A 27,789-nucleotide genomic window follows, 5' to 3' on the forward strand; every position below is an offset into this window, starting at 1 on the left:
CCGACAATTAAATTACAATGGATGCATGAACACAGTGGTAAAAAAAATGAAAAGATTCCTTGTGAGAAAAGATGTGACGTTGCTACTGCAACAAACAAAACCAAATATGCAATTTCATTCAGCAAAACCATACATTTTTAAGTATTAGGAGGCTTCACCCACTATTCACACTGCACAACAACTTCCATGAATGCTTCACATATCACATTCACACATCGTTTTCCCCATAATATCAATATTTGTTACAAATAAAGTTCTAGTAATTAAGTAATGAAAATTTCTTAATAAAAATTTTTAGCAAAATATTTGCCCATTCCAATTTTTATTTCAAATAGTTCATATTTTACTACCAATGATGATAGTTTTTGTCAGAATTCAAACTTAATTTCTTCATTAATTGTAGCTTAAATTTCTGTATCAATTTAAAAAAAAAAAAAAATTGAGATGCATGCTTAAATGTTAAATTGGCTTAAGTTACAGATCAATTTTTTATGTATAATTTCATTCTGCAAAAAAAAAAAAAAAAAAAAAACATTCGCGACACTCAACACATTTTAGTTAGTACACATAACTATCAAAAAAATTTTTCTTAAATAACATGAAAAATAACAGTTGTATTAAATTTTTGCAATTTTATAACAACCCATTCTTTCTTTTACTTTTAACTTCATCAAAGAGCGAGCTTATATAAAATAAAATCTTCAGAGATTAATTTTTTTACTAGCGACAAAAGATGTATGATCATTGTTTAAAGTAAAACACGTGAAAAAAACAGAGAAAGAAAACACTTTAAATTGCAATAACTTTTAAACAAATTTCTTCAATCTAAAATTTCACAGAATTTATGAAATTTATACATTTTTTTCTTCTTTTTATGAATTAGAATGTCAAGATAGAAACACACAATATGAGAAAATTGATTTTAAGTCCCCTGGGATAGTAAATGCTTTTGAGAAACATTTAAGCAATTTTGAAAAAAAAAACAAAAAAAAACAGGATATTTGAAATATATGTATTTAATTCCTCTCCAAATTGATTTTGATACTGTCTCATATAATCTTCGAATGAACTATCGGACTTACAATAAAAATGAATTTTTCAAACATTAGAATCAAAAATCAATTTTTAGAACACTTACAAAACAAATTTTAAAAAAATTAAAATTGGGAAAATAGGCATTTAATGAATAATACAAAAAGTAACAAATTATAAATTGAGCTAAAAGATAGCATCTTTTGGTTCAATTTACTATTTACTGCTGCAAATCTTTTTATTCCCAAAAATTAGATCATGAGCATCTTTATTTGATTAAAACATTCAACATCAGAAGTAATTTGAAAATATCAGCATATTAATATTGCTTTAATTAAGTGAAAGAAAATATAAACAAACATAGAACACTAATTAAAGTAAACAAAGTAAATATTTCATTTTATTTATTAATTTATGCATTGATTTTAACTATTTTTTTAAATGTAGTTACACATTTTAAATTGCTTCATAATAAAGATGTATTCTATATTAAATTTACACGGTATCTATTGTAATATTGATAGGTACATAAAGATGAATATTTAATACATGATGAATAATGTATGCATTGATAAACATAAAAAAAGTTTTAAAAATAAATTAGTTTTAAATTTGAATATTTTCTTATATACGTGTATATACATATTTTTTTGTTGGGGGGAGGGTAAAGTCTATTTTTTAAATAGCCTACAATGTCTTTTGGTTGGTCAGATCAAAATAAGAAAGTACAAAATCGCACAAAACTTAGCAAATACTAAATAATAACACACTCTTTGGGTTATCAATGAGTATTAGTGAGAGAGAATTAAAGGAAAGGTATGAAAAATGTAAGATCAATAAAAATATCAGAAATAAAAAAAAAATGAGAGTTTATTTATAAATAAAATTACAAATTTAAAAGAAAAATGTGTAATGATTCTTTCATGATTATCTACATTTGAATTTTGATGTAAACAGCAGATTGAAGTTAGTCCATATTATCTTTCCAGCCATAGTAGTCTACTGAAAGTAAAAATTAACTGAATAAGTGATACTTTAAAAACTTCAATGACCATTAAAATTCTTTCAGATTTAAAGGGCTCATTTTGCACATTAAAAGAAAAAAAAACTTTTACATATGCTTGTACTTGAATTGCTAAGTTTAAATCAGAAATCAAACTGCTTAAAAAATTTTTTTGTTCATAAGTCTCATCATGCAGGCCCTGAAATAAAGTATCAATGAAATTCGATATATCAATAAATTCATTACCAGTTCAATGAATTTTAATTATTTTTGTTGGCATGTCGCACTTCCTTTATAAGAACAAGAGATGAAGGCAAAAATAAATGATTTAAAACAAATAAAGAAAGCCTGTTGGTTGTTGATTTGTCACCAAACAAGTCTGAAGAAACATTGAAATTTATTTTTCAATTATTTTTAAACAGTCAATTGCTAAACATTATCAATCAGTAAACAGAAATAAAAAAATGCATTTTTCAAAGAGTAGTGATATGATTGAAAAAAATCTTCTAAGAAAAAATCGAACATAGGTTTTTATTTCTAATTCTACTAATGATAATAAGATTGATTTTTAATAATTAGAGTTATTGAAAACTTTATTTTATTTTATTTACTTACTTTTGTCCCTTTTCAAGTTTGAAGCATTGAAATTTGACTAATTTATTTTATAACCGTCGTTGAACAGCCAACCATATTTTTAGTTTAGGGCTACCAATGTTCAACTCCATAGCTTTTTAATTTTGATCCCAGAAGACAAGTGAAGTTCAGGATCAAGTATACTAAGAAAAATTTGCCTTTGTAGAGGACTTTTTGATGAAACTAACCGGCATTTGAGTTACATAAAGACAGAAACCATGAAAAACTCCAATGGTTAGCCTGACAACAAGGGGACTCTAACCCATGATTTGTCTACCACTGAGAATATTTTAAGTAAGTACTGTGGGCGGTGCTATCGGGGTGCAGAAGTCATATCAATCAGCCACCGCTGGGATTCTAATCCGGTTCACTTCACTGTAAGGCGAAACTCTATCTTCTGAGCCACCACGGCTCAACGTTTGACTATTTTATATTATAACCGTTTGTTGAACAGCCGGCCCAAATTTGAGAAGGTTTGACAATTGTATATAGAAGTCAACATTAGTAATAAATGAAAATTAACATCTTCATTTCTTAATCATAAAAACACAAGTATTTTTATATGCCAATGTCATTTACAGCCAAAATATGAACTTTTATGAACTCTTTTCAATGCTATGCCTTGTTTTAGAATAAATATTGCATGCAGTTGACAATTTGTTACAAAATTGAGAAGTTAAAATATGATTTTTACAACAAATAAAAACAGAAATTTTAAACTGACACTAAAACAAATAAGAAGTTTATAATTTATAAAACAGTTACCTTTCTGAAATGTGTTTGTGTGTAGTTTTTAATAAAAATACAAAAAATTTAACACACTAGAAAAACCATTTTCAACAAAAATATAACTACTCAATAATTCACTAAAATTTTTATAGCAGTCTTTAAGCTGTTAAATGAAAAAATAATTTTAAATAAAAATCATTTAGATCAAAATTGAAACTACAACAAAACTCAATGCTTTAGTTAAATGTTTTGCTACGTTGGGAAGAGAAAAGTATGTTAAAACTGAGGGCACATTTAAACATCCTTAACCTATTTATTTCAATCAATATTGTTAAACAAATATTTATAATATAGATATTTATAATATTTCTAACATAGATAGTTCTGCTAAAGCAACAAACTAAGTCAAGACCAGTTATTTTTCTCAGCTATAGAAAGATAAAGATTATTTATATCAAGATATATAAAAATATATAGCATCAATATAAAGGCAAAATTTTTTAATCATGCAGCTGAAAAATATTTTGTACTATTATTTTAATTATATTTAACAGAAAGTGGACGGTTGAATTATTTTATTCCTTTTATTTAGATACCAATTGGCCCTGTTTTTTAGTCTTTTCTGTTTTCGAAAAGGTTACGCTAATAACATAGGCTAGTGTTATAAATTCAAAATAATTGCAATGACAAAGTAATATTTTATAATCTATAATAACTTTTCAAATTGATATTCATTTGAACTTAACATAATTATAATATTATATGTATAAAAAGAATAAATTTGTTGCCTTTGCTTTATACTTATCCAGTTAAAAAGAAAGAAGTGATAGAAGTTTGATTTAAGCAACTGTGACTTACCATATCTTCATGGTACATTTTAAAATCATTAAGCCTTTTTATACCATTTTCATCATTTTTAACTTGAAAGAAATGTCTCAGTTCCTCAATACAAGCTTGAGCATTAAGTAATGTTTCAACTTTTGGTTCAGTTGGTTTCAATCAATAGGTTTACCATCCCTAACACATCCCCATCACTTGATAAGAAATTTGACAATACCTTTCTGAAGGTAAGTCTCAAGTGATGCATAGAAAAAAAGAACAAGGCAATATCTACCTGTAAGACACTATGCTCTAAGGAGTTATTATACTCACAATCGATTATTTGTCATGCATGAGTCAAAATATACGCTTGATTTATATGAATACCTCTTTCACTAACTAACTTTTTTTTAACTCAGCTGTGTAATGAATGTCTAGGGGTCAAATTGATTAAAAGCAAAAGTAATTTTAAGTGGGGAAGGGATATTGAGAGCATTTAATGAGTCATTTCCACCTGTGGGATCTCATAACCTATGTCTCATAATAACGGGGTCTCATAACCATTTTCTCTCCCTCCTTTGCAAATATAAAATAAGGTGACAGAAGAATGATTGATTCTTTGGAACTGGAATATAGCTATATTTTTAATCATGGATAAGTCAAAAAACTAAATGTTTTCAAAAACAGTGGAAAGAAGCAAATTTATTTTAGTATTTTAAATATAAAGTTTCCTTTTAACGTCGAATTTAAAATAGCGATTAAAAATAACGTTTTGAAGCATAAACGATTGTCCACTTCCAGTTATATTCATAAAAAATTCATGGGGAATTAAAAACATGTCCATAATGAGAGGCATCATTTTTGTAAGAGTGTCCATAACATTAGGTTTTACTGCATCAATAAATAAATATTTTTATTTATTTATTTTTTTAAAGATATCCTACCTGTATCAGATTTGATAATCTAATAATATTACAATAATAAAACACAATATAACATGATAATGATAAAACAAGATTTCATAACATTTATAAATTTTTAGAAGCTTCGGAAATTTTGCAATTTATTTAAATTTACCTATTTTTATTTCTTTATTTATTTTCATTATTCTAGAGTTTTAACTTTATATATAAATGTATTTTCAAAGTACCATTCAAAGAGATCTTGCTTTTCTTCTAACTACATGTAACTTTCAATGACAAAAAAGGATAGAATAAAAAATAAAAAAAATCTTACCTTTTTCTTTTTTGTTGCCATGCTTTGATCTATGAGAAGGTTTATTTTCTGAATTGGAATTTGTACGGTGTTGTCGGGACTTCCCGACTTTCTTAGTTTGCTGATTTACTTTGTCCTTTGATTTTGAACTTAATAAAGGATGTATTTCTGAAAAAGAAATTGCACATGTTCTATAGCAATGCTTTTCAACATTTTTTTGTCTCACAACTCTCTAATAATAATAAATAAAGAAAAAAGGAAAACTTCACAACCTCTTGCCAAAAACTGTTTAGGGATAAAAAATTGGCAGAATTTGTTGAAATTTAAGAGCTTGTTAGTAAGGGCTATCATTTAATATAAATTTATATATTATACCTTACACAAGTTTCAGTTAGACAGTCAAAATGAATACATAGGATTGATCAAAGAATTTTTTAAATTATTAATTTATTTAATTACATATTAACTTCATTAAAAATGCTTTTCTCCTAGTGTGGCATTAAGAACTAAATAAAGAAATCATCTACCACAGCTTCAAAGCAATTTTGTTTCTTTAATTAAATATACAGTACACTCTCGATTATCCGGTTTGCGGATTATCCATGCTCATTCCGGAGTCACACAAAAAATATAAAGAGAAACATTTTCAAGATTAAAAAAATTTGATTCATGAAGCTATAACACTACCAAATTTTTGGAAAGCAATATTCGTTATTGGATTGCAGCATATGGAACAAATCGTCTACGTTATGGATGATATGGAAAATCGTCTACGTTATCACGATCGTGGAGAAATATGATACCACTTGATGAACAATCCTCTTCAGATGTTCAAGAAAAATATGATAACAGTATTCTCGAACAAGCAAAAGAAATCTAAGGTTTCGAAATTCTTGATGAAGAAAATTTAGAAGATTGGTTTCAAAGTGATGCATGTGAGCCTGACTTACAGTATTTGACTGATGAAGACATTGTTATGTTGTTAAATCAAATAATGATGATAGTAACTGAACATGTAGTAAATGAGCAGAACATGTAGTAAATGAATGAAATACAATTTCTCATTCTGCTGCTCTGTGGAAACTTTATTAGATTATATGGGAGGATTTGATTACGGTGACATTACTGCGGTTCGTAAAATATGTGTATCAATATATGGCGAAGACGCATTACACATTTTTTAATAAGGAAAATTCCTAATTTGATGTTATGCGTGCAAATGTCAGTAATTTTTAGATTTTCTGTACTGATATTGAATTTTTCATTAATAAAAGGAGTTTTCGGATTATCCGTGTTTTTCGATTGTCCGTGCGACCTGTCCCGGTGATTAACCCGGATAATCGGGAGCGCACTGTAATTAAAAAATAATAAATGTAATGGCCTTTATTTTAAATCAACATGAAATTAATAATTTCAACTAACTAAGTGTAAATAATAATTAAACACAAAGGCAAATTTATATAGAAATAATTTCAACCTTTTTGTCGTGGAAAAGGAAATTACGTGGGTAAAAAGAAAATTACAGACAAAGATTTCATAAAACATTTATCAATAAATTGAAATAAATGCTTTAAGCGATTTTGGACAGTATTTGTCTTACATTAGTTAATATTTTACCCCTTAGATATGCTACTGTTTATCAAAGCTACTGTTACTGTTTATCGATATGATACTGTTTTTCATAATAATAAATATATTACTATAACTTATTTTTATCTATCCATAATTTAATGAAAAATCATAATATAAATTACTCATTAGAACCTAAAACTATTAATTCTTTAATATAGTTTCCAAAAAATAATAGTCTCTGATATTCTAACCAAAATTTATTTCAATAAATTATTACATTTAATTTTCCTAGACAAATATTTTAGTAGTTATAGATGCCTATATAAATTTATCGACTTAATAATTATTAATTTTCTATATATATTTATTAACAAATCATAGACAATATAAATTCTTGAAGAAAATTAAAGGTCCATTCTCTTAATTTGTGCACAATTGACTACTGCAGTAGACTAGCATAATAATTAATAGAAATTTTAAAAGATGCATAGTTACCATCTTTTGGTGCATTTTCAAGGATCATATCAACTACTTTAGTACGTTTCTTTTTAGATGCATTTTGATCATTAGTTGACCTTTTAGAAGGAGCATCTTCTGCCTAAAAAATTATAAATCAGATAAAAGTAATTATAAAAAAGCCTTAATTAATTACCATCAATTAAATGATAATGAAATAAATAGAATATATGTAAGCAATGAAATTTAAAAATCACAGTAAAACAAAACACAAATCCACAAAAATGCAAAAAAAAAAAAAAAAAAAAAAAAACTGAAATTATTTTGTGGCAAGAAAAAAATAAATAAAAGCAGCAATTTCTATTTAACTAATTAAGTTCAACTACATAAGTTTACAATCGACATAAAAAGTTTAGGAGCAAACTTGCAAACATTTTGACTAGGAAAGAGCAAAATTATACCAAATGCTGATATTTAATGATAAGCGAATGGTTATTAGGGAGAAAAACCACATTTTATCTAAATAAAAAGAGGGAATATTTGAATGATAATTTCATAACAAATATTCCTTCTAGCAAATAAGTTAAATGTAAAAAAGAAAACTGTCACCCACTGTACATATAATTCTATCTTTATTAATTACAAAAATCAAAAATCAATTGTTTCGAACTATGAGTTAACATTTTGTCCTGGATGAGAGAGAAATGAACAAAATGATCAAATATGAAATAAAAAGTTTCTTTGTGGTTAAAAGGCATAACATAAAATAAGCAGTTAAAATTCAGTTCTTTTAAATGATTAACATTTACATTGATAATTTAAATATGATTGCATTTTCCAACTAGTATCAACCAATAACTGCACAGATTTGTTTGAAATTTAATTGCCTTATAATCAAATATAAATTTAATAGATTGTTACAGAACATTCTATACTTATTAAGTTTTTATTTCTATTACTATTTAATTATAACCATAGATAGCAATCTTCATAATCAAAAGTAGAAGCAAAATAACTTCCAAAAGATAAATTAAGTTAAAAGATAAACCAATCGACAAAAAATGAAAATGAAATAAATTATATTTAATCTAAGTCCAAAAATATAATTAATTTCACAAAAAAAAATTTACAGTATGGAAGGAATAAACAAAATACACTTAATCTCAAATATAAAAGGATAAACATGAAAAATTATGTATAAACTGCAAAAAAATGGTTATTTTTCAAATTAACTACTAACTTTTCGTAAACCTCTAAATGACATAAAATATAACAAAATTAATTATACTTTTATGCATATAACCTACATTTACAATCGTATCTACAAAGTTCTAATATAATTTTTTTGAAACAAAAAAATTTTATAGAAATTTACATAATAAGCTTTCATTTCTTGAACTCACAAAAGAAATTAAACACTAGTTGATAGTTTAATGAAAATTAATGGTTTCATATTTTCGTTTGAACTAGGGCAATTCCATATGTGACAGAATGACATTTTGACTTGTAAAATAACAATTAATTGAAGTTTCTATGTATCTAATTTCAAATTAAAAAAAAATTTCTCATGCATATCATTATTATTGGCATAATGCGCTTCATAAACTAAAAAAACAGGATTTTCTATCTTTTTTACTTTTAATTTTACGAACTTTTTATTTGCGTGACGGAATGACATTTTGGCATGCCGCTTAGAACTGGTAGCTTCTGCGAATTTTGCAGCTTTTATTTTTCTGAACTATTTTATACTTTTAGTATAATGTGTAAGCAATGCAAAATGTGAATTTGGAAAATTAACCTCAGGTTGGCTAGCAGTTATTAACATCTATTTGCTGTGACGGAATGACAAAAAGTTTAGTAGAAGAAAACCTTCATTTAAAAAATGTTTTATTAATATGTAAATGATAAATAGAATGTAACAGATAAACAGGATTAATATTTATGTAAGAATTAGTAAAAATTTCAACAGTTTGAAAATTAGGTTGTCTCTGAAGAGGTTTTATATCTAACTTGCCAATGTCACATCTTATCTTCGTTCTCAGGAAATTTATGCATTATTAAAACATGTGAAGGAATGACGTAAAAGAAGTTACTTTTATTTTATATATTCAACTTAAAATATTTAAATTTTGTTCTATATGCATATTTTTATCAAAATATTGCAAAAGAAAGATACATTTCTTTTATTTTATAAGTATTTTTCAAGAAAACAATTTGAGCACAAATGTGACCAATTCACTTGTCAGCCATGTGATTACTTTAGAATGCTGCCAGATTCAAAAAATTTAAAATTATCAAAAATGAAACGGCAATATGTAGACTTTTGCTATTTTTGAACATATTTTTAAAATTAAAATATGCAATTCATAAAAAAAAAAAAATTCACTTAAAAGTTGACACTTCCGTGGAATTGCCCACTACTATCAGCATTAGATATAGCCATTCTACTAAAAGAATGGCTTTTCCGCCAAAGTAATAAAAATGAGAAAGCTATGGGTATTAACATTAATTTCACAAATTAATATCAAAAATGAATCCAGAACAAAATAAATATAACATTAAGCATTAAACAGAAAATAAAGGAAGATTACAATGTCAGTAGTGTGGCCCCATCCTTCTTCAGGGTCATCAATTTCTGGTGAGATAGGAAGATAGAGAAGAGCAGCAGTATCAGATGATTCTTCGTCGCTAAATAGATTCATTTTAAGAATAAATTGAATTGTTAACTTCACACTGGCAATATTTAGAATCACAGACATGAATTTATGTTATTAGGAAATTGGAAATCAGGTGGCTTTCATACGAGGTATGAAAGGTAAAATCAATAAAAAGTTTAAAAGCAATATATAAGTTTAAAAGATATGCCTTTTAATTAAACAGATGAGATCCTGTATAAATATTAATCTGAATTCTATTCATAAATTTAGAGTTGATTTGGAAAAAAAAAGGGAAAAAAAACTTTTATATTTAATTATAAGATCAAATGGCTTATCATAGTTTGGCTTAACATACTGTGATATTAATATACAGTTAGATACTTCGCTAAAATATGATTTAAAAATATTATTTAAAATTGATATTTTGATAAATAATGATATTATAATTGATACTTAATGAGATATTACACACAAAATTTACAGAAATGTTGCATTTAAAACTGCTAAACCATTTATGTCCATTAATATGATATAAAATACGAACAATAATTCTGAGGACTAAATATTAAGAACAGTCGTAACGATTAGACAAACAACATCATATGATGAGTTTTATATGCATCAGTTATATTACAATTATGCACACCATATAAGTTGTTCAAGAAAAACTTATTATAAAATTTCCTTATATTTAATCTTTCAATCTTGTAACTAATGGTGAGTGGGTTAAAATATTACACAGTTTTAATTGCAAATGTAACAAAAGATTTTTAAATATTAAACTTTGATTATACAGACATTGCCTTGTAATTTAATTTAAAATTTCCAATAATTCTCCAATATTATGATCTCACTCAATGTACATAACAAATAAAAGTAAAACAAAATATATTTATTTTTTAATGAATACTTATCACGAAATTAAAACATATATATATATACTATATATATATATACTATAATAAAAATTCAGTCATTTTAATTAAAAAGCATTACTTTAAAGAATAAAAATTTCAGCAATTAACTTCTTTCCTTAGAGTTCAATTCAAAAAACAAAAAGATAAGAAATTCTTAAATCAAAAAATTGGTAAAGAAGTTTCTTCCAATACATTTTGAAGGGCTTTTAGGTTGAAACAAAATCTACAAAAATTCAAATATTTCAAAAGAAGTTGGTTTAGGTAGGGGAAAATATTATTTAATTACTTCTTAAGCTAGCTTTCAAGTTTAATCAAAACTTTCTTAGCTACACAGACCTTAACCGAAAGAATATTTAAGATCTAAGCTTGTTTTAACTTTATTAAAAATTAATAATAATAAAACTAAATTAAATTTGTTGTTCAAAACTTGTTTGTTTGAAATATATATTATTTATTAAAAAAATACCAACTATAATTAATTAATAATAATACTTTTAATAAATAAATTTTTTTTTCTTATAAAGCAGTGAAACTAAGCACTTGTGTCTAGATTCTTCCTTACATAAAATTTGCATTTGACCATCGAAACCATTCCCATTTTTCCAAAAAGAGTGTAGTTTCAGACGCATTCATCCTTTACATTTTAACATTAAAATTAGATTCACTGGCCTAAGGTTAACTGTTTCACCAACCTAATTTAATGTATTTTATGTTAATTCATATTAAATTAAAATATTATCAGAATCAAATTATCATATTGAAAACAGAATATTTTTAAGAGTAATAATACTGCATTATTTTAAGATATAATGCATCTTTAAAAATATACAAGGGTGATTGTGGCCCAACTCAAAAATCCTGAAAATTTCTTGTGTAAAATCATTCGAAAAATTAATATCTTTATAAATTTAAATCATTGAAATTTTCAAAACATGATATTCTAAATGAATTATATGCAGCATAATTTAAATAAATAATTATGTGTAAGTTTACTTTTATCTCTAATCACATTTATTATTGTACCAGAAAAAATATTAACAAATGAAAGAGATGCCAAGTATAAATTCTAGTTCTAATATTTTTAAACTAAATATACAAGAATTTTTATATATAAATGTGATCGATGATTTCTTGAAACTTCGGGACTTTGGACTTCAGTAAACTTTCGGATCGCGGTAAGCCAAAAGTCCGGCCATCCGGATTTTTTCCAGAGCACAATCACCCCTGAATATAGATACAAAATCTAGAATAGCAGTAGCAACACTTTAAAAATTTGCTGCATTAATATTAAATGTCATTATAATTACAATAAAATCATTAATATCTAAAAATTTAGTCATGTATGTATCAAAGAAAAAAATTCTTATTAGACAAAATCCAAATTCAATTTTTTTCCCTATAAGTATTACAATTTTTGAAAAACATTTTACATAAATAAAACATTTTTATGGGTCAAAACAAACAATGTAATTTCAGCAACATTCTTACAAACTGCTTACCTGCTACAAAAAGCGGCAATTGGCTCTATTGTAACAACATCAACAATTTCATCTTCATCCTGCTTTTCAGCATGAAGTTGTGGACTTTTATCCTCATCTTCAATATCAAATTCACTTTCTCTCTCTTCATACTCAACGTTTTCATCAAGTTCCTTAAAATCAGGGGCAAATGCACTCCAATTTTCCTAATTAAATTATAATTATTATTTAAATGTGCAACTTTTTTTAATACAGTGGAAAGTATCATACCTGGAATCGTGAGAATGTCGATACGTTCGGGAAATAGATTTATTTGGGAAATAGGTTTTTAAGGTAAACAAAGTTCAAAACTTACATTATTCAATAATAATAAATAACTGATAATTAACGTCAGTATTTATTTAATGTTTTGTTGTTAGTTAAATAACATTTAATTAAACAAAACTACAAAATAAATCTCACTAATAAATTATTTTAAAAAAAAGTTTACTCCTCTTTTTCTTATGATTTTCACTTATCAGGAAGAGTTAGCAACGTAAATATTCAGATAAAAAAATTACACTTAAAAAAAAAAATTCAATCCTACTTATTAAGAAGAAGAAGAAAAAATCAAACAAGGAATGAATCTGAGTAGATTTTTTTGATAAAAATATTTAAGATTTCAACAAAAACAAAACTTGTCTGCTGCTGTTTCCTTCCACCATTATATATATTCAGATTTATTAAAATTCATAGTGTATTCCTCTCACAGAAGTTTCTTTTTCATTAAAAGTTTTAGTTTTTTTATCATTTCCAAAAGTGCACTGATTAAAGCAGTATAAATATTATCGATTCTAAATGCAATAAAAAGAAGCAAATATATATATACACAAAAATTTTTTCAGACAGAGCATAAAGGTAGAAAAACTATAATTTTTTTTTCCTTGTAAAAAGGAAAAGACATTTGTTTATTTTGATTGGAAGAGTTTCCTGTAATCGAACCTCTGAATATGAGTTTTATGGTCTCACATTACTTATTTATTTTCTACATAAATAAAAACATAGCTAAGAAGCAATGTTAATTAGCAAAAAATATGCACATTAATTAGAAATAAATGTACTTAACTCATAATTCTTATTTTCGAACAAAAGAATTAGTAAGTTAAGCAGAATTTTGCAAAAGGATATGGATTGAACTGTCATGTAATCACAAAATTTTAACTCTTTGGTACAATATAAATCTAAACAGTTTGAACTAATAAAAAGATACTAACCACTTGAGGTTGAGCCCAAATAGAAACTACACCACTAGATATTGACGCAATTATAGGTCGAACTGGGTGCCACTATAAGGAATTAAAAATAAAAAAAGAAGTTGAATTACAGATTGACAATAACAAAAATATATACATATGCATTAATTTATAAAAACTAGAATGAAATATTAAATGAAATTACGACAGACATGCTTTATTATTCATTAAAATTAGGATTTTTAAAAACAGAAAATATAAAATGTAAAAAAATTATACAGTATTAAGTAAAGTGTACTTACAACAAGCATTTTATAAGCAAAAAAACATATATATACATAAAAATTTCTCAATTTATTTAAATTAACTAGCAAAATTATAGTAATTACATACTTAAATAAAAAATTTATATTTTAATCAAGTCAACAGTTAATTATTATAATAAAATCAACTTATTTTTTTTAAAATAAAATTAACCAGTTATTAAATCAACTGCAAAAAATTATTGCATAAATTAACAACTATAAATTAACTATATGAAGAATTACATTAAATATTTTACATCCAAAACTTTTCTAGGATTACAACTTAAATAAAAGCTATTTTTTCAATGATCAAATAAAGCTTTATTTATGATAGATAGTAACAGTCAATCATATCATCCACTTTTTATTTATAAACATCCTTATATAACATATGTATGGAGAAAAAAAAGTTTAGAAAAATAAAAGATCCAACTCATTATTAGTGATTTATTTTTTCAACTAGAAATAAAGAACTTTAGAATCTTCATTAAAGAATGATTGTTAATTTAAAATATGCAATGCTCTCCAAATTATTCAAAACTAGTTTTTATTATCTTAGGTTAAGGAATAAAAAATAAAAAGATATATTTCCCTATGTGGGTTTACTATAACTTCATTAAAGTAATAGCTCTGTTTTAAGATTTTAAAGAATCTAAATATTTTTTTAAAAAAATTTATCATGTTTTTTTTTTCTTGTTTAAATAATTTTGATAAACAAATAGTTAATTTTTCAAAGTACCAGACAAAGTGTTAGAAAATTAAGAAAAAAAAGTTCATAATTAAATTTTTAAAAACTTTTCATGCTATCTTTCAAATACAAGACACAGAACAAATTAATGACTGATTTAATAAGTCAAAACTTAATGATTGAAAAACTTACAACTACATCCAGAAGTAACTCTCCCTTTGTGCCATGAAGAATTTTCACTAAATTTCCAATACTTTTTTCCCAAATATAGAGAGAATGTTGCCGTGCCGATCCGGCACATATATATTCCCCATCACCAGAAAAACAACATTTTTTCCACATAGTTCTGCAAATTAAAAGAATTAATTACTATTTTAATTTATCAGACAAAAAAATAATGAACTAAAATCTTAATTTTTAGAAAACATACTTGTTCACAAGATCTTGTAATTTCTGCATAGGTTCTGGTTCACCATCTTTACCACAAGCAAGAACTTCTCGACTACCATAAACCCTAATAATTCTATCTGCAGCATTAACAAGAAAATAGCTAAAAAAATATATTTATTAAAATGAAACATTTCCTATTGAATCAGAAGCTAAACATCAAAAGTTAAAAGCAAACATAAAAAATAAATAAATATGAAGACATAATTTTGCTTTGAAACAACAAATTGGCAACTAAAACGGGATTTACTGCATAATGAGGTAAGAAGCTAACTAAACAGATCAACAAAAAAGTATAAAATTCCAATTTACTGACATATAGGAACATAATTCTATAAATTTTTAAGTTTTAAAGATAAGAAAATTTGATTTTCACTTATTTACACTTTAAAAATAATTTATTCTACACGTTAATGTAAATTTAACAATATTTCAAGGTTTTATGCCATATATAGAATTATACTTTTACCAAACCGAAATATTTACCAATTCTGCTACAAATAAAAGTTAGATTTGAATATTCTAAAGCAAGATATTATTATTGCAAACTCAAATTTAGAAACACAAACAGGCTTTACTTTTTATTATTATTTTTTTGAAGAAAATAATTTTTTACTACAAATTAAATATTATTTTTATAATACAATTCCGCATTGCTGTCAATTATTCCCAATTTCCCTGATAATTACAAAATTTTGGAAAAAAATTTCTTCGTTTTTTTTTATTTAGCTCACACGTCGCTTAAATTTAAAATTTCTATCTCGGTAAAAATGTTATTTAGCATTATCGCCAATTATGCTTATCACCTTTTAATTGCCTTGATAAATACCAATATTGAAACAAATCTTTATTTTGAAATGAAACTTGATAAATTTTTCTATTTACCTCATGAAGAACACATGGTCCAAATTTGAGAATAAAAATTGAGAATCTATCTCGGTAAAAATGCGTTATTTAGCATTATTACCAGTTAGGCTACTACCTCAATAAACCATGATAATTACAATTATCAAAATGAAACTTACTTCTTTTTCACTTATCTTATAAAGAATGCATGTTTCAAATTTGAGACTTCCATCTTGATAAAAACGTGCTAATTAGCATCATTGTCAATTTTGGGTCAACTACCCGCTAACTACCCAGATATTAAAAGATATAGAAATGAAACTTTTTTAGTTTATTAATCTCATAAAAAACTTATGGTCAGAAAATTTAGCTTTCTAGCTAAATTTTGTATGAAAATTAATGGTGAGCAAGTGAGTGGGGGCTTTGCATTTTATATGTAAAGATGTGGATTGCTGAATAACTAACACTGAATATCCTTTTCAACATATAATCTTTGTTCTGTAGTAATTTCAATAGATAAGACTTCAGAAATAATATTATAAATTTTAATGAACTCATAATAACTTTCTTTATCATTTACTTACTCTCCTCTTCTGGCAAATTCAATAGATTTTATAGAGGTAGTATTTGATGTACCAGTTGTAACTCTAAAAGAAGCCTTCAACTTTAATTCAGGCACAGATAAAGCTAAGATCTGAAAACAAGAAATAACAAATTAATTACATTTAAAGAACATAAACTTTTCACTATCAAATAAAAATTATTTGGATGATAAATAATTGGCAATCAAACACAAACACACTATTTTATATTATTATTATATGATTATTATCATTATTAACATAATTAAGGTTTTTTTTTTTCATTCATGCAAGTTTTTTTAGCTTTTACAAAACTTGCATTACTATTACCTTTTAATCAGGTAATGGATAAATAAAAATCTATGACAACAAAAATTCAATCTATAGTCACAACAGTTAAAGTTACAAGTAAAATAAAATTGATTCCTTAGATCAGTTCTGAATTCTATACACAACTGAAATAAAAGCGAATTAACATAATTCAGAGATTCAACTGAATAGGATAACATTAAAAATTGATAATTAAGAAAATTGACAATTTAGAAAAATTGATGATAAGGAGTTAAAAGACAATCAGTTGAAGTTATATAACAATAAATATCACAAATTTTTAATAGACATTAAAGTTTAAAAATAAATTACCTTTCCTTTAGCATTTCCAGTGTATATATGGTGCCCTTTTCTATCAAATGAAGCTACAATATTCAAATCAGACTGGGAAGGGAAAAAATTAAGATCAATTCATATTTTATCATAACACAGATATTAATTCTCCAAAATACAGTCGAACTTCTATTTAACAAACTTCCATTTTGCGAATTTTTTCGAGGAACCAAGAACATTTTGGAAATTTCTTCATAATATAACTTCCAAATAGTGAAGTGAATTTTCCATTTAACGAACTTTTCATTGAGATCCACTTTCCCTAACTTATTTTCAGAACAAATATTTCAATATATTTCAGAACATTTCAAACTTGTTAACGCATTTTATGGGGGAAGTGACCTTGAATTAATTTTCGAATCCACTGCTTTATGTAATGTTTTACTGCTTTCTCTAAAAGTTATTTTAGAGGAAGCAGTAAAATCTTTTTCCCTTTTTGTTTGCATTTGAAACGAAAAACTCAGTCCAAATTAACAGATTTTATCAGTAGCAATTAAACTTAAGAACACATGTGGTAATGTTTAAAATTACTTTTGTAAAAAATGCAGCAATAATTTTAGACATAAATTTAGCTTTTTTTTAAATCAAAAATGTATGTAGCATAATAGTGTAACACTGGATAATGTTTTGCTTTATTCTTGCTTTCCATGCAAATTTCTTTTATGGTTAAGATTTATAAAATAAATAGTAGATACTAGTTTATAAGATAAAGGTGCATCAATTGCTACTTTAATTATGCCTAATGCTTATGAATTTAAAACCTATTTTGTGTTGTTCAAGTATTTTAAAAGGTGATTTATCTATTTAACGAGTTTTCCATATAACGAACTAATTATCAGGAATTAGCGACTTCATTAAATAGAGGTCCGACTGTATAATGTACATTGAAAAATGAATAACATATCACTGAATGACTGCAAACTTTTATAACTATACCATTTATCAAAGAAAACACTTAAAAATTACACTTAATATATATAAATAACATAATTAAAAACACTTAAAAACATTTTTAATTAAGTATTATAAATTAAAAATATTATATTATAAATATTAAAAATATTATGAAATACATATTACATTTACTACAGAAAATTTCGTTAATAAATTCTTATTTGCGCATGTAAAAGTTATGTGTTTAGTAAAATCCCGTAAAACTTGAAAAATAACAAAAACTTCAATTAGTATTAGCCTTTATTCAAGTTAGTATTAGATTTTAATTAATTTCCACTTATAATTTCAATCTATGCTATCTTAATGCCATCTTTATTACTAATTAAGATTTTGGAGGTCACTCTTATTTTAGACTCCATCCTGCTTAAAATGAAAATTAGTATATTGCATGTAAAAAAGAAAGAAAAAAAGGGAAAAGAACAATCATTCCTTAAAGTCAGTTAAGGAACAATAATTATTTATCGTTTGAATAATGGCAGCACTAGGGTTGTCCTAAGAAATGAAATTTTGAATTTCTTCAATGGCACACTTTAAAAAGGTGATATCCTGGAAGTTTCAGCTCTAATAAAAATTATATTTAAAACCCACAAGTAAATGTCAAAATTTAAGAAAAGAAAATTTAGAAAAGTAAAAAATAATTTTAAAAAGTTTAAAAAAAAAAAAAGACAGACAATCATAGATACAACTATGTTAAAAATAGCAAATTTAGTTATCAGAGTAAATTTAATGCTTATTGACTTTCAAAATAAAAAAAATACAGAACCAAAAAGTTAAAGGTTATGAAAGCAAAGATTCTAAAGATCGAAAGAGGTAAGCATAATTTTAGTTTAATATTTGTTCTTAAATAACAGTGTAATTTTAAGGACTCTAATAATAACAATAATACTCTAGCCTAGCAATTAATATTACTGCCATATATGTAGTTTAAGCAGAGAATTTAATACACATCAGAAATTTTAACAGCTACTTTTTTTTTTAACAAAAATAAACTGAAATCAAGAAAAAGTAAAACACATTTCTGTAAATTGCATGCGTAAAAAAGTTAATAAAAATAAACAAACAAAGATCAGTTTTTTAAAGAATAATTTATCTTTTTTTTTCAATAAAATAAACACATAAGCTTAATATTTAACAACAATGAATACAGCATATTATATTAGGTTCAAATACAAAATTTAGTTTAGGGTGACCCAGGGTAATTCATGATCGCTCTGTTTCTGGGGTAAATAATGATCACCGAAGTTTTATTTTAAAAAAAAAATATTATTTTTAAATTTGAGACATGGACAAGAATGCTTCTACACTTTACTAAAGTATAATTACATTTACTTAATAATAGTTTTTTGTTTAATCTAACAAAATAAGTATCTTTTAAAATGCTTTCTGCATTTTCCCTTTCAAAGATGGGTTTAAAAATTTGCACATTTCTGCAAAGATCCCCCTCCTTCTCTTAATAATAAATATTTTGAGTTACTTTCTTTTTCTTTGATAGTAAATAGTGTAAGCTTTTGTTTAATTGTTTCACATCTACTGTAAACATTATAATTGATTATAAGAAACTATATCAAATGTTGCCCCCTACAGATGGGGTAATTATTGATCACTGGGGTAATTCCTGATCATTTTCATTTCTTCTTATAAATAGTATAAAAAATAGCTAATAAATAGTTAATTGTCTTTTCTTAAATAACAGTTCATACTTATTAAGTGAAACAACTATAAAATATATTTTAACTATAATCACAAAATTTGTTTATAACTGTATACAAGACAAATGTGTTCTGATATGCACCATTTCTAGCTTATCTTACCTTTCTTCTATCTTAATTTTATGTGTGTACATTGTTAGAATAATTTTTAAGTTTATAAATTAACCTAATATAAATATGGTGAGAAATTATTAGCTTAAAAAGGATACTAAGCTTCTAGAAAGCAAAAATAGCAAATTTCTTTTAATGATTGAAAATGAAAATTTCAGTGTGAGAGCTGCTGCCAGAGCTGAAGTGTTAATCTTTATTCCTGCTTTTAAATAAAACGTTTTAATAGCTGCTTAAAAATATCTTTTTGGTTTATTTGCTTGATCTTAAAGTCTTATTTGTTAATTACCATTGTATAATTATTTTTAAACAGCCCATTTACTATAAAAACTAGTGATCAGTAATTACCCCAGAAATGATCAAGAGAAGGGGTAATTCCTGATCACTAAAAATTTAAAATCGTTTAAATTCTAATTAGACTTTCAAACAAAAGAAGGTAGCATAGGATTCATCACATATAGCCTCAAACTTCCAGTAAATATTGAAATTCTATCTTGAATAGTTTTTTCACAAAATAGATGTTTGCATTTCTTGATCAGGAATTATCCCAGGTCACCTTATAATTAAAACAGATTATTACTTTACAAAATTTATAATGAAACTATAATAAAGAATACCTCATCATCTAAAGGTACAATTGAGTGAGTTTCATCCACCTGAACCAATATGGCAGCATGTTTCATAGGGCAAACTAATAACAATTTACTGAAATATAGGAACTCAAACTTTAAAACACATTCAAGAACTTGCTCAGGTACATCAAAGTTTTAAAATTTTCAACTTACTCATTTCTAGGATGAAACTGAACTTTAAGAATTGGTGATTGAAATCTATATCTGTAATCACATTCAGCACTGAGAACGTCCCATATGGATACAGTATTATCCGTTGAGGCACTTAGCAATTTATGGCCAGTTCTACTCCAGCTATGGAAATAAATTTTAAAATGTGTGTAGGAAGCAATTTTTAAAAAGAGTTATTGTGAAAAGATGCACATTATTGCATACTTGTACAAAAACCTTTCTTTTAAAAATTATTTATTTTTTTGGACAGAGCTGAAATTTCTAGTGTCGCAATTAACCAGGCTTCGGAGGGAACACAAAAAAGAGCATGCCAAAAATTTAAAAGGCACAGGATGATGAAAATGAACGGTATTGAACGGTTTCATACCTGCCAACAATAGAGAAATGAAATAACAGAGATTTTACAAGTGACATTTTTATGGCTACAAGTAAAGTTTTGATACATCATGCATAATCATGTAAGTCAAAAAGAGAAATTCAAAATTGGAAATAATATAAGTACTTACATTTACCAAGGTAAAAAATATGTATATAAATCTTAATCTAAAGAAGATTTTTTCAAGCCATTATTTATAATTACTTAAAATATTTTATTTCATTACTGTCATTGAACATTCAACACAATTTTGGGTTTATGACTACCAATGTTCAACTCTGTAATCTTGTAATTTTGAACCCAATCCAAAAGACAAGAAAACTACAAGAAAGTATTAGGCAAAATTTGCTTTTGTGGAGGACTTTTAGATGGAACTAACCCACATTTGTGTTGCATGGAGAGGAAAACCACGAAAAATTACCACTGTAAATTTGACGGCAAGGGAACTCTAACCCGAGATCCGTCTACCACTGAGGATATTTTACATCAGCACTGTGGTGGATGCAAGTTGGATGTGGAATTCACACCGACCAGTCATAGTTAGGATTCGAACCCAGTTCACCTCATTGGAAGGTGAACACTATCTCTTGAACAATCACGGCTCGACTTCGTTAAAAAACAGGTTTGTTAGAATTCAGATTCTTCGTCAAAAAACAGGAGACTTGGCAGGTATGTAGTTAGCAAGAAGCAAGAGTAGCAGCAGGTGAAAGGGGAGAGAGAATAATACGTGTCAATAGGCATGAAAAGAGATGATGAATATGAAAACAAACAAGAAATGTATTTCAAATGAAATATTAACACATTGTCCTATGTAGAGACTCAACTATCAAAGCTCTTACTAACATATATGAATAGTTCTACTCTTATTCGAAAAATGAAATCCATTAAGAAATAATTTTTTAAAAGGTAAGAGCAAATCTAACTCAGAGTTTATTCATTCAAAATTATTCATAACTGAATTAATTAGTCAAAAAATTAGCAAACATTAAGTGACTCAAATGGCAATCTCATAATTTTATAATAATAATATTAAAAATAAAGAAGGATGCTATTATTTCTTACCTTAAGGAACAGACAGGATGGATATGGGCACAGATGATCTTAGCTATTCCACGAGTTAAAAAATCCCACAAAACTATTCGTCCATCATTACAACCTACTGCAAGCAGTGTGCCATGTTTGTTGAAAGCGCATGTTACTGCAAGACTGATGCAATCCAAGGATCCATCAAATTCCTAAAATCAAACAAAATTTCAGCCTTTATAAAATAAAAACATGTTAACCAAAAAAATCAAATTACATTGGAGTTACATTAAAAAATAATGATAAAATAATGAAGATAAATAAATAATGAAGATTAATGAAGATGATAAAAAATAATGAAGATAATGAATTAAAAATAAACTATAATTACAGCAAACATTTTTCGTCAGGGATAAGTGTTTTAAGATTTTTCAGGGGTTAAAAAAAAACTTTTAGCAAAATAGTAAGAGCTAGGGAGCCCCCTCCCCCCCCCCCAAAAAAAAATTTTTTTTTTTTTTTTCAAATTTATTAGTTCAAGAAGAACCAGACTTAGGTAAAGGGAAAAACTTTCGGCAAACGCAAAATCTCAATTGAAAAACTTTCTGCACACATCGATCAACTCTTGTAACTAGTTTCAACCCTTTCGTAGCCACCTTATTTTAGCTAAATTTGTATGAAAATCACATATTGTTTTTTTTCCAAATGCTTAATACTTATAGGACTCTATACTGATTCATTCATACCACAGGGATATGTTCAGTAAAACCAAAAAAGTAGAAAATAGAAATTCACACATGTTATGTGTAAAACACTTTTTAAGTAATTAAAAAAACTAACTCAAATTTGAGCAAGAAAAAAGTGTATGCAGGAAGCAGTTACCCACAGAATGTTATCAACATTTTAATAAAAATATTAATGTGATTTACATTATGTGAATATAAATCTCAATGTGAGATTGTGAAATTAAGCGAGTATAAAATATCTACATTTAGTTTAAAAATCATGTGAATATGAATCTCGATATTTGATAATAAAACTGCATTTATACGAATCTCGATGTTTGATTTTAAAATCACAGAAATATGAATCTCGATATTTTATTTTTAAATCAGGTGAATATGAATTCCAATGCATTATTTTTAAGTTACTTAAACAGGAATCACATTAGTAGCTTTCAAATCACTAGAATATAAAATGCAGTATTCGATATAAAATAGTGAAAATACAAAACAGGATCCTAATTCATGTAAATACAATTTTAAATTGTGTTAGTATTGATAGGAAAAAGAGTAAACATTACTGTTTTTTCTCTCATTAATTTGAAAAATACAAACTTTTTTTTGAAGAGGATTTTTTTCCCTTTTTAGCAATAGTAAAAAATTTTCCACGATGGTGAAATTTTCAGCAGAAATTTCCTTTCATTGACAGATGCAAAAGTTGTGACAAGCAGCACTAATCAGAAAAATAAATGGTAAGAAAGAAAAAATCTCCTCAGCAAGGAACTAGTTGATGTAGCAGCAAGACTGTTATGTTAATTTCAACTATCAGTGCTTGCTGAACAGAGCATACATTAGCAATTATAAGTTTCTTACAATTTGTAGCAAGTTTACAAATTAATTTCACATTCTGTGTGTTTTTGAAAAGTAATATAACATGAACAATAAAGATTGAAACAAAACCTTAGGGCCATTCCATGGAGCTGAGTGATGGAGACGTTACATCTATATTTTGAGCAATAAATCAGACATTTTTCAATTATGTTTATCTATACCTGCATTTCAATAATTGAGTAGAGATAAAACTGCAAAAGCTTCCAATTTTCTTTTTTTTTAATTTTATAATCTTGTGATAAGTATGACTCATTTGGGATATGGTTTTCACTTAAGTACAGATTTGTAAAAATTCCCGCAAATGTGAATGTTGCAAAGTTTTATTGGTGGAAATTTATTTTTCTGTTAGAAGACTTTCATATAAAACATAATTATCATGATTTGAATTAATCTTTCAATGCAGAATTTTTTTCTTCTTGCTGTGACGAGTGTGATAAAGATGTGATTAGTGTGTCATTTTGCAAGGTTTACAACCTGAGCAGTTATTTCGTAATTATTTATAGAATCACTTGAGAATCGCTTCTTGAGAAACTGCACTATGGCTCACAATGACAAATCAAGCTGTAATACTACTTCACTGTTCCCAATATCATTGTTAACCCATTTAGAATAACTCAATTGAGTGTCTTTCAAAACACAAAGTAGTCCTGTTTCAGCAAGTTTCACAAAAGAATTAATCACTATTCTTTTTAAAAATCCATTTATTTTTTTCTTTCTACTGCTTATGTATTTAGTTTTCATATTTATAGTCATATACATTTACAAATATTGAAAAAGAATATAGTAAATGAAACACAGAAAAATTTAAATGATGAAAAATGAGAATAATGAAATTAGAGAAAAATTATGAAAAAGAAAATTGCTTAAAATGAATAAAAACTTCCTTTTTGCTTTGTTCGAAAATGCATGTAGTACAAGAAGTTCGTACAAGTGTAGTACAAGAAATGCATGTAGAATAAAATTCTCTTGTTTTTTTTTTATTATTAAATTTTGATGTGCTGCTTTCTTATTAATGCTTATAGTAGCCTGATTTATGACTCTCACAACTCTCTATTCGTAACTGGGTACTTGCACTTCTAGAAGAAAAGTATCACCTATGACCTCAGCACCAGCTGATCGTTAATAAGAAAAATGGCATGTTAAAGTTGAGTTAAGTAAGAATGTTAATTAATGTAAAGTAAATTAAATACAGTGCTGTATCGCGCATCAAATTTATTGAAATATAGTTCTTTCTTGGATTTATTATTTAGGTATTTTATTGATACTGTGATACACTTTTTGTTTTGTGTACCTGGCAACTTTATTGCATAATTACTTTATATTCCACATGTACTTCTTATGTTCTTCATGCATGCATTTGTGTTAAATAAGAAACATATAGTGAAAGAATTAAAATCTTTGTGAAAGAATCTTTGTGAAGGATTAAAGAATGCATCACTTAAGAGAATTGATATTTGATGGGCTTAGCTCAATTGAAATAGAATGGAAAGACCAGTTGCTAATGTAAACAAATGTCACATTTAAACAACCAATCAGGATCGAGATACCCACACTACCACACTCGCAGGTATCCCATTATGGTGCTGGAGATCAATTAAATTTTTTAAAGTAATTTAAATATATTATAGTACATTTGAAAAATCAAAAAGTATTTAACCTTTCACTTTATTTAGGATATATATAGATATAAAATACTAATTATTTAAAGTGTTGTCACAGCCGTCACAACACTTTGATCATACCCCACACACAAAATATATAAAATATATTTTGCGTGTTATATTTATAAAAAATTGTAAATTGGTTTTTTTTTTAATTATTTCATATTTATTCAGACATGCAAGAATAATTGAGGATAATTATATAATGGTCGTGTAGAAAAACAGAATGCTTACCTCTGGATAATTCTGCCCAAAAGATTCTAAAACAAAAAACCAAAATTTTTAGTATTTTTTTAGTATTAAAAAATTTTAAAGTAAAATAAAATACAAGTTAGCTAGAATTTATAAGAGTACTAAAGAATTGTGTCAGAATTTATTTGTAATTTTCGGAGAAAAAATAACCCTGCGTTTTCCCAGATTTAGAGCAATAATTTTAAAAAATAATGCATGCTCAAAAAATTAACATGCACATAGGCATTTATATCAATATATAATCATTATCATTCTTAGATACTATTTGGTTGGCAAAATAACGATATTCCCACGTCCACATATTAACACCCTTATATATAATAATATGTTACTAATAATATATGTTACCTAAATATGTTACTGAATTTTAAACAAATGCTGAATGTTGATGAACAAACAGCCTCGGCAATTTCTAGGCATCGGCCCACGAGAAACTCAAAAAAGTATCACAGCAAGGGACCATCTCAAAACATATAACTCATAGCTAACCCCCCGGGCAAACATCTACATGTTTGCTTGTTTATTTAAAATTGCTAATTTAAAATCTATTTAGCAACTTGGTGATTGTAGTTAGCGCAACAGATCACAATACGGAAAGATCCCAGTACGAATATGGAAATATCCTGAAATTTATAACAAAAAAATTTATCATAATCTGACAGTTTCCGCCAGCCATTATGGCCTTTGTATTAAACTTGTAAGAAAAAACAGACTTTATGGCTTTTCTTGAAGTACTAATTACCATTTACTATTCCTAAAAATAACCAATAGAATTATAAACAAAACGTTACAGTAATTTTTTAAGCTTTATTTGAAACCTAAAATAAGCTCATCTTTTTTTAATAATTCTAAAATAGTGCAATTATTGAACACAATTAACAAATACAAACCCTTATTTCTTTAAGAAACTCTTATAACTCAAAATGATCTATATAAATTCTTTAACATATGCAAAAACAATGGAATTCCAAGTAAATAATTGCAACTCACATCACTTTATACCTTTTTACTAAAATATAATTGTAGAAAGAAGTAAAAGAAGAAAAAATCATAAATGAAACCGAAATATTTCTACAGTGTTTTAACATTTCAAGCAAATTAACCACTTGAGTATTTGAACAGTAAAAAATTAAATAACAAAACACCTAAATTATAACATAAATAAAACTTAAATAACTGCAACATTCATAAATTTTTGCTCTCAACAAGAAATATAAGGAAAAGTCATGTACCTAAAAGTTCCAGATTCATGCTGACAATTATTATATGTAATGTTATTACAATACTTTTTTCAAATATAATCTATATTGACACATCAATTTAAATAAATATGTGTCTTTTTAAAGAAAGTTACTCATAAATCGGTATGAGAAAAAAATATCAGAAACCTAGTGAAACAATAATTATTATCATTTCACGATTGCATCTTCATTAATTGTCATGATATTCTTAAACTTCCAATCTTAAAGCTTTCCCATATGAAAAGAAATTCATAAACTTTCGAAATTACTTTTGAAACTTAAAAATAAACAAACATTGAGCTTAAACTTATGAGTTACAGTTAAAGTTTGATATTTTTTGGCAATTCAAGTCATGTGACAAGGGATAATTTTCATGGTAGAGAGCGCTAATATCGGTTGCCGAAGGACGTTCGCGGGCAAAGTCGAAATAAAAATTAGGCCAAAACAACGTTCCAAATTAACGATTTCATTGAAAATAAAGCATTGAAAACACAGCAGTCTATCTAAAAAAAAAAATATATATATAACAGTCTATAATAGTAAAAAAAAATTGCTGAAACTGAATTTTTGTAAACGATATTTCCTTAATATTTACCATGCTCAAATAATAGAAGATATATTTTATGAACTGTAAAAAGTTTGAGTTTATACTTTTATTGACATTCATGTTTTGATAAAAAAAAAAAATATATACTAATCTAAGTATGAATAATAATAAATGAAGAAAAATTGAAATTATTTCAGCTTTATTTATTGTTTCGATTTATGTTTTTCAGTTC

The 27,789-nt window shown here is 26.0% G+C and overlaps 1 protein-coding gene across 2 annotated transcripts; it reads right to left on the bottom strand.

Moving 5' to 3' along the window:
- Positions 1–1,887: 1,887 nt before the first annotated feature.
- Positions 1,888–27,362, bottom strand: Rbbp5 (retinoblastoma binding protein 5). Of its 2 annotated transcripts, none has more exons than XM_016060920.4 (15): positions 27,002–27,362; positions 25,752–25,777; positions 22,286–22,458; positions 20,830–20,970; positions 20,662–20,749; positions 17,253–17,324; positions 16,614–16,723; positions 15,167–15,286; positions 14,929–15,082; positions 13,765–13,836; positions 12,533–12,717; positions 10,051–10,147; positions 7,499–7,601; positions 5,453–5,599; positions 1,888–2,031 (listed from the first exon to the last, which is right to left on the bottom strand). In XM_016060920.4, the coding sequence occupies exons 1-15, from the start codon at positions 27,018–27,020 to the stop codon at positions 2,000–2,002; spliced, it is 1,539 nt and encodes a 512-aa protein (XP_015916406.3). In that variant the 5' UTR covers positions 27,021–27,362; the 3' UTR covers positions 1,888–1,999. The 2 variants fall into 2 exon arrangements, with proteins under 2 accessions (XP_015916406.3, XP_015916405.3); XM_016060919.4 differs by having other exon boundaries at positions 1,888–2,034.
- Between the last annotated feature and the right edge of the window lie 427 nt (positions 27,363–27,789).

Source organism: Parasteatoda tepidariorum, chromosome 2, assembly GCF_982258835.1.
Source record: "Parasteatoda tepidariorum strain Cologne lab strain chromosome 2, Ptep-v5.0, whole genome shotgun sequence".
Taxonomy (NCBI): Eukaryota; Metazoa; Arthropoda; class Arachnida; order Araneae; family Theridiidae; genus Parasteatoda; species Parasteatoda tepidariorum.